This window comes from Staurois parvus, unplaced genomic scaffold (genome assembly GCF_062004578.1).
Source record: "Staurois parvus isolate SC_StPar_1 unplaced genomic scaffold, SC_StPar_1.0 ptg000019l, whole genome shotgun sequence".
Taxonomy (NCBI): Eukaryota; Metazoa; Chordata; class Amphibia; order Anura; family Ranidae; genus Staurois; species Staurois parvus.
In genome coordinates this window covers 26,648,094-26,662,780 of record NW_028317815.1, presented here as the reverse complement: position 1 = coordinate 26,662,780, position 14,687 = coordinate 26,648,094, and the positions used below count along the sequence as shown (strand labels likewise).

Below are 14,687 nucleotides of genomic sequence, written 5' to 3'. Positions count from 1 at the left end.
CTCCGGGTACTCCGGTTTCCTCCCACACTCCAAAGACATGCTGGTAGGTTAATTGGCTTCTGTCTGAATTGTCCTAGTTTCATCCCTGGCCATGTGGGATCTTCTGCATGGTAGGGGTTGGGGAAAGACCTGGCAACCTACCCTGTAAGAGAATTCATGGAAAAAGTTGCTTACGAGTGAAGGTCCATGCAATCGCCAAGGGTTGGATACGACTGAATAGATAGATAGATAGATAGATAGATAGATAGATAGATAGATAGATAGATAGAAGGTAACTGGAGCTAAAAGTTTGGTTAATGTGAAGTGTATGTTTTCTTGTGAAAATGGGAAAGAAAAAAGCAAAGTTTAATAAAGATGATCTGATTGTAAATACCAAGCACATCTGTACCAGATTTTACACTCTCCAGTGTTAGCAAATCAATCCCTTTGTTTCAGTGGAGTAACAAAAGAGGACATGTATACTACCTTGCTTCATTAGAGTAGGAAAAACAAACTGATACAAAGCTAAAGACTGAGATTCATTTACTAAAGGCAAAAAAACGGTGCACTTTGCAAATGCAGTTGATTCAGAGTTTAATAAATGAAGTGAAGCTTCATTTTACAAAGAATACCCAATCACATGCAAGGAACATAAAAAAAACCCAGCATTTTGTTGAACAATGATTGGATGATGGAAGTCAGTAGAGCTTCCCCTCATTTACTATGCTCTGTAGCAACTGCACTTGCAAAGTGCACAGTCCATTTGCCTTTAGTAAATAAACCCCTTATGACTTTCCTCTTTGTCCATCAATAGGCAGTTGTCACTGTGTTATCTATACAATAATAAACTTTCATGTTCACCATTTTTTGTATTGGTGAGGCTTTTGGATATATAGTAGTTATTATTAACAAGATGCTAAACATTTGGTATCTGGACCTAGATGACTTTTGTTACATTCCAGATCATTTTAAAAGGCTAAATGTACCTTTTTGAAAATGATGATTGCACGTACTGTATTTTTGCAGGAAAAGCATGTGCATTTGTTATTTTTTTCAGAGGACTTTGCAGAGCATTGCATTGTTGATTGCGAGTGTAATGTCCGACTCCTACAGACACATCCTCCAGCTTTGTGCCTGTTCCTCCATTTGGGCTCTAAGTTACTAAGCTGAAGGGAGTGTGAATGAGCTACTGTAGGAGGGTACTCATCAGTGCTTTCACAGTTAATTAAGCAGATGGTGGCAGACTTGAATTTTCTCCATTCACACTTTCCTGTGAATGAATTATATGGTTGTGTGGGAAGAGTTTCGCACAGCCATACCAATTTGGAAATGTGATATGTGTGGAGAGGAACAGAGGGAATTGGGGGGTAAGCGAGGCAGGAGCTGGAACATGTTACCTGTTACGCTCTAAATATGAGTGTAATGTGTAACATTCTCCAAAAGGTGAACCTAACCTTTTAATAGGTACTATTTATTTGCAAACAGTGGATTTTTATACACATACATACATAGATTTTCTTTTTATTTCATGCATGCCATGTTCCTTGCTAATAATAGATCAGGGACTATGTTGTTGTCCTTGTACATGTGATATTAACCGGTTGTCCTCTGCCCTATAGCAGAAATACTGCTACAGGGCGGCAGGGCTGCGCAAACTCTCTCTCTCTCTCTCTCTCTATATATATATATATATATATATATATACACGTGATTTTCATTTACGAGTAGGGCGTGCGCAAACTGCCCTACCTGTGCCGCCATAGGTGGCTACGGATGTCAACCACCGGGTCCCAGCCAGAGATCCTCTGCCGGCACCAGGTGTTCACCGAGCAACACTAACAAGGGAGAGACCTGTGTGCAAACAACACAGATCTCTCTCTTGCCAGCAGTAAAATGCTGCTTTGTATAGCAGAGAAATACACAGCAGGATATTTCTCAAGTAAAACACACACTGCACATGTTGTAAAACACAGCACAGCACACAGTTAACCCCTTGATTGGCCCAGATGTTAACCCCTTCCTGCCCAGTGTCATAAGTATAGTGTCAGTACTTTTTATTTTACTGATCACTGTATTAGTGTCACTGGGGATGTCAGTGGCAGTTAGTCAGTTCGCACCCAATGTCAGAATACCCGCCGTAGTCTCTCAGTCCTGCTATAAGTTGCTGATCACCATATTACTAGTATAAAAAAATAAAAATTCCAGTATATATACCACCATTTTTAGATGCTTTAACTTTCATGTAAACCAATTGATGTACATGTATTGGGAATTTTTTTTTAGCAAAGACATGTAGATGAATACATTTTGGCCTAAATTTATGACGAAATCTGATTTTTTAAATTTTTTATTGGATATGTTTTAGAGCAAAAAGTAAAAAATATAGTTTTTTTTTTTTTTAAATTGTCAGTCTTTTTTTGTTTATAGCGCAAAAAATAAAAACACACAGGTGATCAAATACCACTGAAAGAAAGCTCTATTTGTGGTAAAATAAAGGACATAAATTTCATTTGGGTGCAGCATTGCATGACCGCGCAATTGTCAAAGCAACACAGTGCTGTATAGCAAAAAATGGCCTGGTCAGGAAGGAGGGTAAATCCTCTGGAGGGCAAGTGGTTAATAACTGGTTTTGAGTTTGGCCTTTCCTACTGTATGCTCATGCACTAAGTTGACACTGATTGATTTTTTTAGGTCTGAAACCCTCCAATGCAAATAGAAAATTAAAGTAACATTTGTTTTTATTCCAGGGTCCTAATAACATCTCACAGGAACCACCCTTTTAAAAAAATAAGCTTTCTGTATCACACACATTGTTTGTATGACTTGCACTTATGATAACAGAGAAACTGTACAGTAATGCATACTTTGGTCTTCTTTCTTCTTCCTTCCACAGATATGGGGACAATTCTGAAGGTAGTTTCTGTTCCCAAGGAAACTTGGCATGACTTGGAAGAAGTCCTTTTGGAAGAAATGACTGTATTAAGGGTTAGTACAATGTTTTCTAATGAAAAAAAAAACCATGTATAATCTGCCTTTCTGTGCTCAAATGTGAGCATGAATTCTGCAAAAATACAGTAATGTAACTTATTTTACCCAGGATGGAGCTGTATGCTTCTGATCAATCACATCCTTAGGAGACTTTTTCTTACACAAACAAGCTTACTTTTATTGCTAGAGACAAGTGGCTCAGCCTTTGGCTCAAATCACATAGTCAGGTAAAGGCGAGTGTGATCCCAAATATACATAGAAATCATTTTATTACAAACAGGCTTTTGGGGTTATAGCAGGCTGACATGCAACATTCTGTACTGTATTTAAGGTTTCCATACTTTTTCTCAACACAACACACCACAGTGCACATATGGTGCGTTAAAATGCAAACTACTTTCAAGGCACATTGGGGTGCCATTCAAAATGAATAGCACTGCAGTCCATTTCATGCATTAACATGCTTTGTAGTAATGTGCAGTGAATTTGATGTACAAGTCTGAATCTGGCCTTGCACATTTTGACCCATTCCTTTTTTCCTCTGTTCTGATATTGCTTGAAATTTTGCAAAATGTTCTACTATGTTTAGACAAACGCATTTAAATTTCACACAGTGATGATGAGGCTGTAAAAGGTTTTCAGCTTTTCTTACCAGATCTGTGTTTAAAATGAAAAAAAACAGCAATAGATACATCAAGTTATGTTTGTTGCCTGTAGCTATAATTGCCTTAGTCTTTTATTAAATGTAAATGGTTTATGGTCATAATCAGCTTTATATATCATAAGGGTCTTCAATCTAGTAACACCAAAGCTGTTTTCCAATTGTATTGCCATGCATTTAACATATATTAAGGCAATTGAATACATTTTTTTGTTGTTTTACAGATACTAGCTTAAAAGAATGTGCTGTCTTGTTAAGCATTGTGTTAAATAGTTGTCATAGTAACAAACCTACATGCATTTGCAGTTTCTAAACTTTATAATAATTATCACTGATTTTTAGTGGAAGTAAATGGCTAGCTGCAAGGTGAACAAACGTAGGGCAAGCCTAGGGCTTGTGAAATATTAACAATACATTAAAACAACTTTCAAAACTTTTATTAAAGCGGTAGTAAAGTATAGGAAAAAACTCTGATCCCCTCAAGGGCGGACTGACCATTTGGAAACTCGGGCACTGCCCGAGGGCCTGGGGTCAGTAGGGGGCCACATGAGGTGCCCCTTGTACCTTTATCATAGGCTTTTTTGAGTCTGGGTAAGGACACAGGGGCCCCATGATCCCGTATTGCCCGAGGGCCCCATGAGTTGTCAGTCCGCCCCTGGATCCCCTGCAAGTTAATGTCATAATGTGCTAGTATGTACTGCATACTAGCACACAGTCAAAGACTTAAAATGAAGCCCTCCAGCGGTGCCCTGTCACAGCTGATAGGGCTTCCATCTTTACCGGGGCTTCCTTCCAGGTTTGTGGGTTCTGGCCGTTTGAATGGAAGAACTGCAATTATGTCACTCTCACATATGTGTACAGGAGCCACATGTTAACTACCCCTTTAAGTCTGCTTTACAGGGTATTGCCTCTTTACCTTTGAAATGTATTGTTAAGTAAATGTTACTTGCCAATGGCTTGTTGCAGCTATTTGCACATAGCAACATACAAAGATATTAATTTATGTAGTCACGTATTGTTATAAATGAATACAGTACTGTAATGTATTTGTACAGTATATACAGTACAAGCACTTTGATGCAATTACATTCTGCTGCAATGAATTTATGGCAACGGTGAACCTATTTTTAGATTAGAAACAGTATATTCTGCATTCAGCAGGCAATGTATGTGTTCTTGACCAAGTTGTGCTGCTGAAGTGGGGATCAAGGACCTGGTGGTTTTGCAGGTGCACCTGCATCAAAAAATTAATTGAACAGAATTTCATATATATCCACAGATAAACAGTTCAACTGCATTCATTTGCACTGTGCCACTTGCCTTGAGTTTAGCTTTAACTGCTTTCCCAACGACCTATAGCAGAAATACTGCTACAGGGCGGCATGGGGGCGCAAAATCACGTATATATGTATTTTGCATATCCGGGTAGGGGACTCGTGTGGGACGTGCGCGCCGTACCCACACTGCACCCATCTATCACAGGATCCCGGTCAGTGATTCCCCACCAGCAACCGGCGATCATCATGTGTCACGGACCGGGGAGAGACCTGTATGTAAACAATCCAGATCTCTCCCATGTCAGCTCCTGCACACTGTTTTGTATGGGCTCTGCGTAGCAGAGCCATACAAAGCAGTGTGCTTACAGCGTAAAGCACAGACACAGCACATAGTGACACAGCACACAGTTAACCCTTTGATTGCTCCAAATGTTAACCCCTTCCTGCCCAGTGTCATTAGTACAGTGTCAGTTTTTTATTAGCACTGATCACTGTATTGGTGTCACTAAGGATGTCAGTGACAGTTAGTCAGTCCCCCTGTCAGTGTCAGAATGCCCACTGCAGTCCCGCAGTCCCACTGTCCTCGCTAATCGCTGATTACTAGTATAAAAAATTCCAGTGTCTATACCACCATTTGCAGATGCTATAACTTTCACGTAAACCAATTAATTTACATGTTTTGGGATTTTTTTTTTTAGCAAAGACATGTAGCAGAATACAATTTGGCCTAAATGTATGACGAAATTTGATTTTTTTCAATTTTTTTTACTGGACATGTTTAATAGCAAAAAGTCAAAAATATAGTTTTTATTCTCATAATTGGAGGTTTTTTTTTACAGCGCAAATAAATAAAATCAGCAGAGGTGATCAAATACCACCAAAAAAGCTCTATTTGTGTGGAAAAAGGAACATAAATTTAATTTGGGTGCAGAATTGCATGGCTGCGCAATTGTCAGTTAAAATAATGCAGCGCTGCATCGCAAAAAATGGCCTGGTCAGGAAGGAGGGTAAATCCTCTGGAGGGCAAAGAAAAACTAGTTTGGATCAAAGCTGGCCACCTTATACAACTCAATGTAATTTCAGAAAAACAATCTACTGTTTAACCATTTGCTCTCCGGAAGATTTCTCCCCCTTCCTGACCAGGCCATTTTTTGCTATTTGGCGATGCTCTATTTCAGCTAGTAATTGCGCAGTCATGCAACATATTACCCAAAAGCTTTCAAAGGGCATATTCCCTCATGTCACTTCCTCACTACCTATCACTGTTTCAGAGGCCCTAAAGTACATATCCCCCCCCCCCCCCAAATGACCCCTTATTGGAAAGTAGACATCCCAAGGAATTTGAGAGGCATCAGAGGCATGGTGAGTTTTTTCTATATATAATTTTTTTGTCACAGGGTTTTGAAAAAGAAATAAAGAAAAGAAAAAATAAATTTTTTTCATTTTCCAAAAACTTGTGGCAACAAATGAGATCTGAAAAATACTCACCATGCCTCTTAGCAAATACCTTGGAGTGTCTTTTTTCCAAAAAAGATGTCATTTGGGAGGGATGTTTCTACTATCCTGGCATTCCAGGGCCAATATTAGAAGCTTATGCCACACATTATCCACTTTTTTAAAGTCCTCTGTAATAACAAGTCCAACATATATGACAAAATTAGGATTTTATAGCTGTTACTGTAGGGGATGGTTTCCACTGACTCCCTATGACTTTAACCTCCCTGGCGGTATTCCCGAGTGTAGCTCGGGGTAACATTTCAGTACCAAAAGCGGTAACCCCGAGCTACACTCGGGAATACCATGAGGCGCTGCTCCGGCATGTGTTCTTCACTTACCTTACCCTGCGCTCCCACGATGTGTCCCCTGCAGTGTCCCCGGCCATCTCCTCCGGCCGATGCCGGCATCCGGCTTCTGTGTCCTGTCCCTGTGACGTCGGGACGTACGGGCGCCGCTGCCGCCGCCGCCGGCGGGAAATTTAAAAATTTTAAAAAATGTCATTTTTTTTTTTTTTCATTTTACACAGTAAAACATTGCTGTTTCAACCTATTTCACATACATATTGTCCCTAGTGCTTTGTCCTGCGCCCTGCCTGCATTTTGTCTGTTCTTTCTGCCTGGAAACTGAGAAATGTCCATGGCGTCCAAAAAGTGTCCCTTTAGGTCAAAAGCGGTTTAGATCAGCTAGAGAACAGCGATAGTAAATCAGAACCACTTACAGAATTGAGTGATAATGATTCGTGGGGGAAATTCGTCATCAGAAACTGAGAACGATTTTGCGACTGAGCTCAGCAATGTGCGAACTTGGCGCTCTATTTCACATTTCAGTGTTTTTGGTTTGATTATATTATTGAATTAAATTTTTTATTATTTTTATATTATTTTTATGATTATTTAAATTATAATTTATGATTTTGTGTTTCAAATTTTATCATACCCGGGATGTTTACTAGACTCTTGTTCGGACAGATTTCAGTGAGTTTTTCCTAAAAATTACAGCCTACAATAAAAAAAATACATATTTCCATGCAAAAAAATGGTACCGCTTTCAGCACCAAAAATCTGAAATAATCATACCGCCAGGGAGGTTAATGCAGGATAGACATAGACAAATATTCTGGGGATCAGGTTTAAGAGATCAGCTGGGCTGCATATTCGCAAGCATTTCATCTTCAGAAATGAAGATAAAATTACTAAAAGTTAGATTCAAATTCCAACTCTGTACAATTTTTTTTTAGATAGTTTCCAGCAGGGGATTAAAAAAGGCAGCTTTGGCTGAACTGTGCATCCTTTCAGCACAGTCCTATGCAATAATTTATTTCCACCACTAAGATCTCTTTTGTCTTTAAAGCCCAACTTCAGGATGCCCCCACACCCATGCACTGCAAGGGTTTAATGCTCATTAACACAAGGAATGAGAAATAAAGTGTATAATGTATCTTACTCCTCATTGTAAATTGTGAGTGTTCCTTTACTATTCCTGCGTACAATGCAGACTCATTGTGCAACTTTGCCCTGGGGCACCTTATAGAGGAAGCTTCTGGGGCTGGTCACACAGATGGCGGGAGCCTGCTGGAGTGAGGAATAAAGTAAATATTATATCTTATTCCTCATCCCCTAGTGATAAGGAGTATGTAAACCTTGCAGTGGGGAAATGGGGAGGGTTAAGCACTGCAAAGGCAGTTTTGTTGTAATTACCAGCGTTTGACTTTAGTGATTTAAACATCTCCACCTTTAGGAAGAAAGGTTTTTTTTTTTTTTATGGTGGTTGTATTATAAATTTAGCAAACAAATTGAGTCTGATATATTGAAAAATGCAAAAAAAATGTGAATTATTCCTGACAACATCCAGTTAGACTACAGCTGTGTTTTTCTAGGGCAGTTGAGAATGTCTAAAGTTTGTCTAGCTAGAAGTGGGATCAACTTCCTAGTTTTGATACACAGGGCTCCATTGTGTCTTCTGTTGTAAGCAAAAGTTATTTTATGTTAACCTGGGTTTTTCTTCTCACTACAGGAGCCTACTGCTATTACAGCCATGGAGATTTCCACAAAGCAAGTATGCAGTAGCTTTTAAATTACTTACTACATTTCTATTGTTCTACAGCACAATATGTTACTAAATCAATTAACCAGTTACTAGACAAAATCTAAGAAACAGTTTTTGTTGTATAATTAAATTGGCATTTAGAGTTGTTCCAAAAATATAGCAAAAAGTTTAAAAATGCTTCTAGTTTATTAATATTTCAGCTAATAAATATTACTACATTGCATTTTACCATTCTGTTTACAGCATTTTACTTTTCCAGTAATAGTACATTATGTTCTTGTTTTAAGCTCAGAGCAACACAAAATTCAACAGCAATCACCTTGATATATGATAATATGCCTGAATGTATATATTGTCGCAGGTTTCAGAATATTGGGTAGCAATTATTATATTCTAGCATTCAATTTCAAGCATGGAAGTAGTCATCACGTATGCCTACTTAAAGTGAAACTTGAGCCAGAAAATTAAGTCCTGATAGATCACTTCATGCTGGTCCCTTTTGTAGGTGTAGCTATGTACAACATTAAAAATAAGTGTCTGTCTCGCCCTACTCTGCACATGCTCAGTTTCCCTCTATTTTTTGGCACTGTGGCGAAAATGTAGAAGCCGATCTGCTGGCAGCCTAAAGATTTACTGCTGCTCAGGGGTTCTGGGCTTCAGCAAAATGGCAGACTCTGGCAAAAAAAAAACAGAAATAATGCTAGGCAATTTAGAAGCATGCTCTCATTTTAGTAGCATTATTAATAATGCAGAATGTATGTTCCTTGCTAAAGAAGAATATTTTTTCTCAAGTTGTTATGGGTAATGTTCCACTTTAAAGCGAAACTGTATGCCACCAGCTCTACCTGCTCTCTCATGGCATATGTGCTTCAGTATTTTTTAGTGAACATACATATCAGAGTTTTGGGTCAATTGCTTGGTGCAGGAAGATATAGACAGGGCTACAAGAGCTGGTTGCTATGTGTATACTAAAGTTCCCAATTTTCTGGAATATTGGTATACTTTTCATAGTTTCAAACAAGACATGTAGGTGCCTGCATTACAATACACATTGCAGTTTTACAAGTTTAGTATTGCACTTTAGAGTGAATCTGACACAAACAAAAGTGCTGGTATATCAAACTGAAATGATTCAAACACTATTTCGAATTTGAAATCCACAGCAAATTAATTAGCAGGAAACTTGACCACTTTTATTAAAATCTTTGACTTTCTGTCTTGTATAGCTCCTAGAGCTGTGAGTTTTCAGTCCTGATATGCATGGGTCACTGCTTCCCTATTAGCATAAGCTTTTGTTTTGTGACCAATTCTTTTTAATAATCCAGGTAGCAGTAAGGATATGCAACAGAAAATATATCACAGCAACAAACAATGTCAATATACTGCAGTCAGATATGATAGAATGACAGATATGAATTATAATGGACTTCTATGGGTTAGTGCACTCACCACAGTACTATTTGTTTTGGACATACTTTATTTTGGTGCATGTTTATAATGAAATAGATTTAATATCAGACTGTTTACCCCGAATTACAGAATAACAGGGCCCAGCAAGTTTTATGAATCACCGTTAAGAACTCAAACTAGTTTTGTATTGGGAAGAATTCATTTTTTAAATTGGTTCTTTTAAATCATTAACTGTAAATGTTGACTATTTATCTATGTATTTTTAAACTTGGAAAGCAAAACTTGAAGTTAGACATTAAATGTTCTGCCATCCCTTGATAGTTTCTTTTCACGCTCAAATGCAGTTTTCTTAAATTCCAGATGAAGTTATGCATAATACATAGCCAAAACAATGTAGCAAAGAATTTATTTTAAATGAAGATAATTTTGAAGCTGTCACATAGTTTTTATTCTGTCACACAATACAAATGATAACATATTAGGCCTTGGTAGGAATTATTTTTATGTCATACAATTCCAGCTGAATATTTGGGAATGTGCACATTGTTATGGATGCATATTACAGACATTTAAACAAATGCTACAGCACAGTTTGGAAACAGCTTGTGCAAAGCATATGGGCTCTTTTTTCTGTCTGTTTGAGTTAATTGTGTTTGGCAAAGAAACATGTTTTATTTGAGATGAGGGAAGGATCTGTTGTGCTGGCAGTATTACAGTTAAACGCATCAAAACCTATATACTTTGCATAACCCCGGAAACACTAAAGACAATCTACAAGCCAGCTGACTTTCTGCCTTTTAAAAAGTTCTAGATTCATTGCCAGGTGAAAAGGGACTGCTTCTCCCATGTCACTGACAAATATATATTATACTTTCCAGACAGTGGATTCAGCTGTTGATTATAATTCCTATATTTTTCAAAGCATATTTAATAAAACTAATTATATCATATAATAGTGTTGTGCATATATCTCTATATCTTTATATATATCAAAACATCCAGACCATGTGATTATTCGACATTAATGAATACAATGATGACTCCACTATCCTGAACAGGACACTTTTAAATGTGAGTGCACTTTGTTTTTTTAATAAATCAATCAGACCGTTTGCAGCAGAATGAGGAGGAAAGTGAAGTCATCCTTACAGTCTACCTACCCAGGTTAAAAGGGACCTATGCAATTTGGGTCATATAAGGAGATGAGAGTATATATGTATGTCGCTGGTGGAGGAGCACCTATAGGATTATATAAAGAGCTCCTGTTTGGGAACAAATGATAAAGGCATGGATTAAATCACACATTATGGACTTTTAAGTTGTATTCACTAATGTTGAATAGTCACATAGTCTGGATGTTTTGATATATATATAAGGATATAGAGATAAATGCATCTAAGTGTCCGCACCACTGGTGTACACTGGAGATAAAGGAGTTATTTGTTGCACTGAAGTTTTATTTGTACACATTTAATAAAAATAATACTTGTTCTTATAGGATCAATCAAAATAACTATAGTAAGAAATATTTTATTATATTCCTTAAAGGGACAGCTGTAACAAAGACAGTTTTCACGTAGTTATTTTTACTTTTTTTTATGGTTCCTTTCACACAGTGCAGACCCATTTAGAGGATATGCTTGCTCGATGAGGGATCTCTCCACTGATCCCCGCTGAGCAATGGATGATAGGTCTGTGTCCACTGCGCTACTGCAGAGTGGGTACAGAGCAGCTTGCTGTCCTCAATGGGCGGTCCAGCAAAATGACAGGTAGTCCATTTCCATCCAACGGACAGAAGGGGGATTGGATCCCCATCCATCTCTTTTTTGTGGGTTGGATCGAATTGGATGTTGGCAGGTGTAAATGGACACATGTCAGTTTACACCTGCCTCTCCATAGAGGAGAATGGAGGTTTCCGATCGGGTCCGCCTAAAAAACGGGCAGGTGAACCCAATCAGAATGTCCATGTGAAAGAGGCCTATCATTAATGTGATGTAGATCATTTGGGGCCAGTGTATTTCATTGCATGGTCCTTTGCCTGCAGCCTAAATGATCCTGAAGCAGGAGATGTAAGTATGCGCACAAGGAGATAAGTTCCCTTGAGGGCAGGTGAGCAAGAGCGTTAGTATAAAGAGAGCCTTGGGCCTTGTTTTCATGGACTTTAGCTTGTATAGGAACAATGTGTACAGCAAGCTTCTACAATGCATTTTCAGAGCTTTCTGTAAACTTTTGTAAAGCCTTTGAGGTGCCATACAGATCCAGTTTGGGCGCACAACACAGATTCAATTGGGAGTGCTGGCTGTCACTGAAACTGAAGAGTTTTTAAAGCTGCTTGAAGGTTTGTTCAAAGTTTTCAAAAGCTTGCCAAAAGCTAGTTGAATGCTTTGCAAACGTTTGCTGTATACACTGTTCCTATACAAGCTGAAGGCTATGTGAACAGAGCCTTTAGGTTAGGTTATTGTTGGGAGCTCAGTGTCCAAAATTACTCTAATATCATGGTGCCAAAAGCCTAAAGCTTCCTGGGTCAATAAAAATTTGTGTATTTTAGTTCCATTGATTATTTTAATTTTATTAATTCTACAAATGTGATTTACAAATGTGCAGAAACAAATGTCTATAAAAAAATAGATATTTTTTTAATGCTTCCATTAGTAATATTGATGGCTGAAAATTGCTGCATTTTGGGTGCTCAAATCGAAATAAAATTATAGCAAGACTTGCTTTTTTCCAGTTTTTAACACTTATAGTATTACATTATGTTTTATTCAATCTGGGTCACATTTTCCCAAATCTTCTGTAACATTTTGCTGGACAGATATATAAATTCTATTTAAGTATGTAGTTTTCTTAACCAACTTTTTTTTTTACAATGTCCACTTTACAGCAACAACTGTATATTGGCTCCTCTGTTGGCATTTCTCAGCTCCCTTTACACCGCTGTGATGTTTATGGAAAAGCATGTGCTGAATGTTGTCTTGCCAGGGACCCCTATTGTGCCTGGGATGGTTCTTCATGCTCCCGCTACTTTCCAACTGCTAAGAGGTGATAACCTTTAAGACATACTGCTTATTGTATTAGCCTGTTGGGTATTATGTTGTGTGCCTCTTTTACATTCTTATGACATGTCATAATCTCGATAACATATGGCGCTGTGGTGGTAAGAGAAAAAGCAAAGAAAGGCAGATGGTATGTATTAAGTTCTATTTTGTAGCATGAGATTATATGCCTTGAATATGCACACGTCCTTTTGCCCTGAAATTGCCTTTATGTTTGTAAGACTGCTGTGGCTAAAGTATTAGAAATAATATTCATAATAAGTTTAACTTAGAGGTTAGCACATTGATCTAACAGATAAGAGATTAGGGTACTACCTGGATTACCAATGAGATAGGAAAGCAGAGTTTTATAATTGCAAGATATTATTAAAATCAAATTTTATGTGTAAGGTTTGAACTTGATCTCCCCACTTTACAATTTTTTTTTTGGGTGGGAAGAAATGGTGATTAAAAGTGACAGCTGTCATTGCTGACCTCGCCTTTAGGAAAAACTAGTTGCATGACTGTCATGCTAATCTAATGGCATCAATATTTGTAAGTATTGGATTTTTTTTTTTTTAGCTGGGTTTCTGATTTGAGCACTGTGCTTGACTGCTGAAATTTGGACAGCTTCTGTCACACTGCAAAGAGTTCAGCATCTCTAGTGCCCTGCCAATTAAGGGGAGGTTGGCATAGGGCTTCAGCTCTATGAAATATTAAAAAAAATAACATAGTCCAATACTTTACTTTTCAATAAGCCTGATTTCATTAGACCTAAAAATGAAGGTACAGTTGGACTTATCCTTGACACACTAATAATTATTAATTTTTTTTATACATGACCAAACACGTAAATAAGAGCCATGAGTCAATGTGATCCATATTTAATGTCAGCACATGACATTTGAGAATGTGAAATTAAGATATGCAAATGTTTAAACGCTCGCCCTCTTTATCTAGTGTATTAAAGTGATATGGACCAAATCTTACATTTTCTGATCTTTTTTACTAATCGCTAACATTCATTTTTTACTAATGTCGTCATCATCATTATCAACATGATACACTAGAAAAAGTTATTGCGGAGGAAGAATATAGAACTTAATGAAGGCATTAATATGTACATAATGGATTTACTTCTATGATTTGAGAATTATGCAAGCCTTCTTTCATTCACTAAATTTCAAAGAGCTCCAACAACAGTTGAGAAGATACAATGTTACCACTTAACAACTTGAGTATGCTTTGTGGCTCAAATTTCATAATCTCATCTGCTGACTTAGTTTTCACACTTGGCATTTGTTTGATATCTTCATTAGAGCTATAAATACAGTAGGTCTATAGATTTTCCCAGCCCTATTCTTTGAAAAAATAAACTCAAAATTATTTTGAAAAAAGCCTCCCATGTCCAGTTGTTTATTTTAAAATAGAAATGTCAAATAGCCATAGTCAGCTGCGGATTTTAATAGAACAAATGAATGCACTGCTTATGAAAATCAGATTTGTAAGGGGCTCTTGTATTTAAATGTTATTGCTTTCTATTGAAAATGTCCTTGAACAAATTGAATCACCTCTATGCAATTTTGCAATCTGTTCTTAGCCTGCACAGAGTACACTGTAAGTAATCTATTCAATAAACATCCTTCCAAGACATAGAAGACACCCTGCACTTCCTTTTCAGCCTTTGTATGAAATGACTTTGATCCCCAGTAGAAAATAACTGATTATCCCTCTATAACAGCTGACATGACTGATGCAACCAAGTGTCTCTACACCAAGAATACTTGACTTTTG

The 14,687-nt window shown here is 37.5% G+C and overlaps 1 protein-coding gene across 1 annotated transcript in view; it reads left to right on the top strand.

Moving 5' to 3' along the window:
* SEMA3A (semaphorin 3A) overlaps positions 1–14,687 on the top strand; it is a 340,089-nt gene that overhangs the window by 278,444 nt on the left and 46,958 nt on the right. The window contains exons 12-14 of the mRNA XM_089685956.1: positions 2,873–2,964; positions 8,416–8,457; positions 12,743–12,900. Coding sequence (XP_089542082.1) covers positions 2,873–2,964; positions 8,416–8,457; positions 12,743–12,900 — 292 coding nt within the window. The remainder of the gene's footprint in view (positions 1–2,872; positions 2,965–8,415; positions 8,458–12,742; positions 12,901–14,687) is intronic.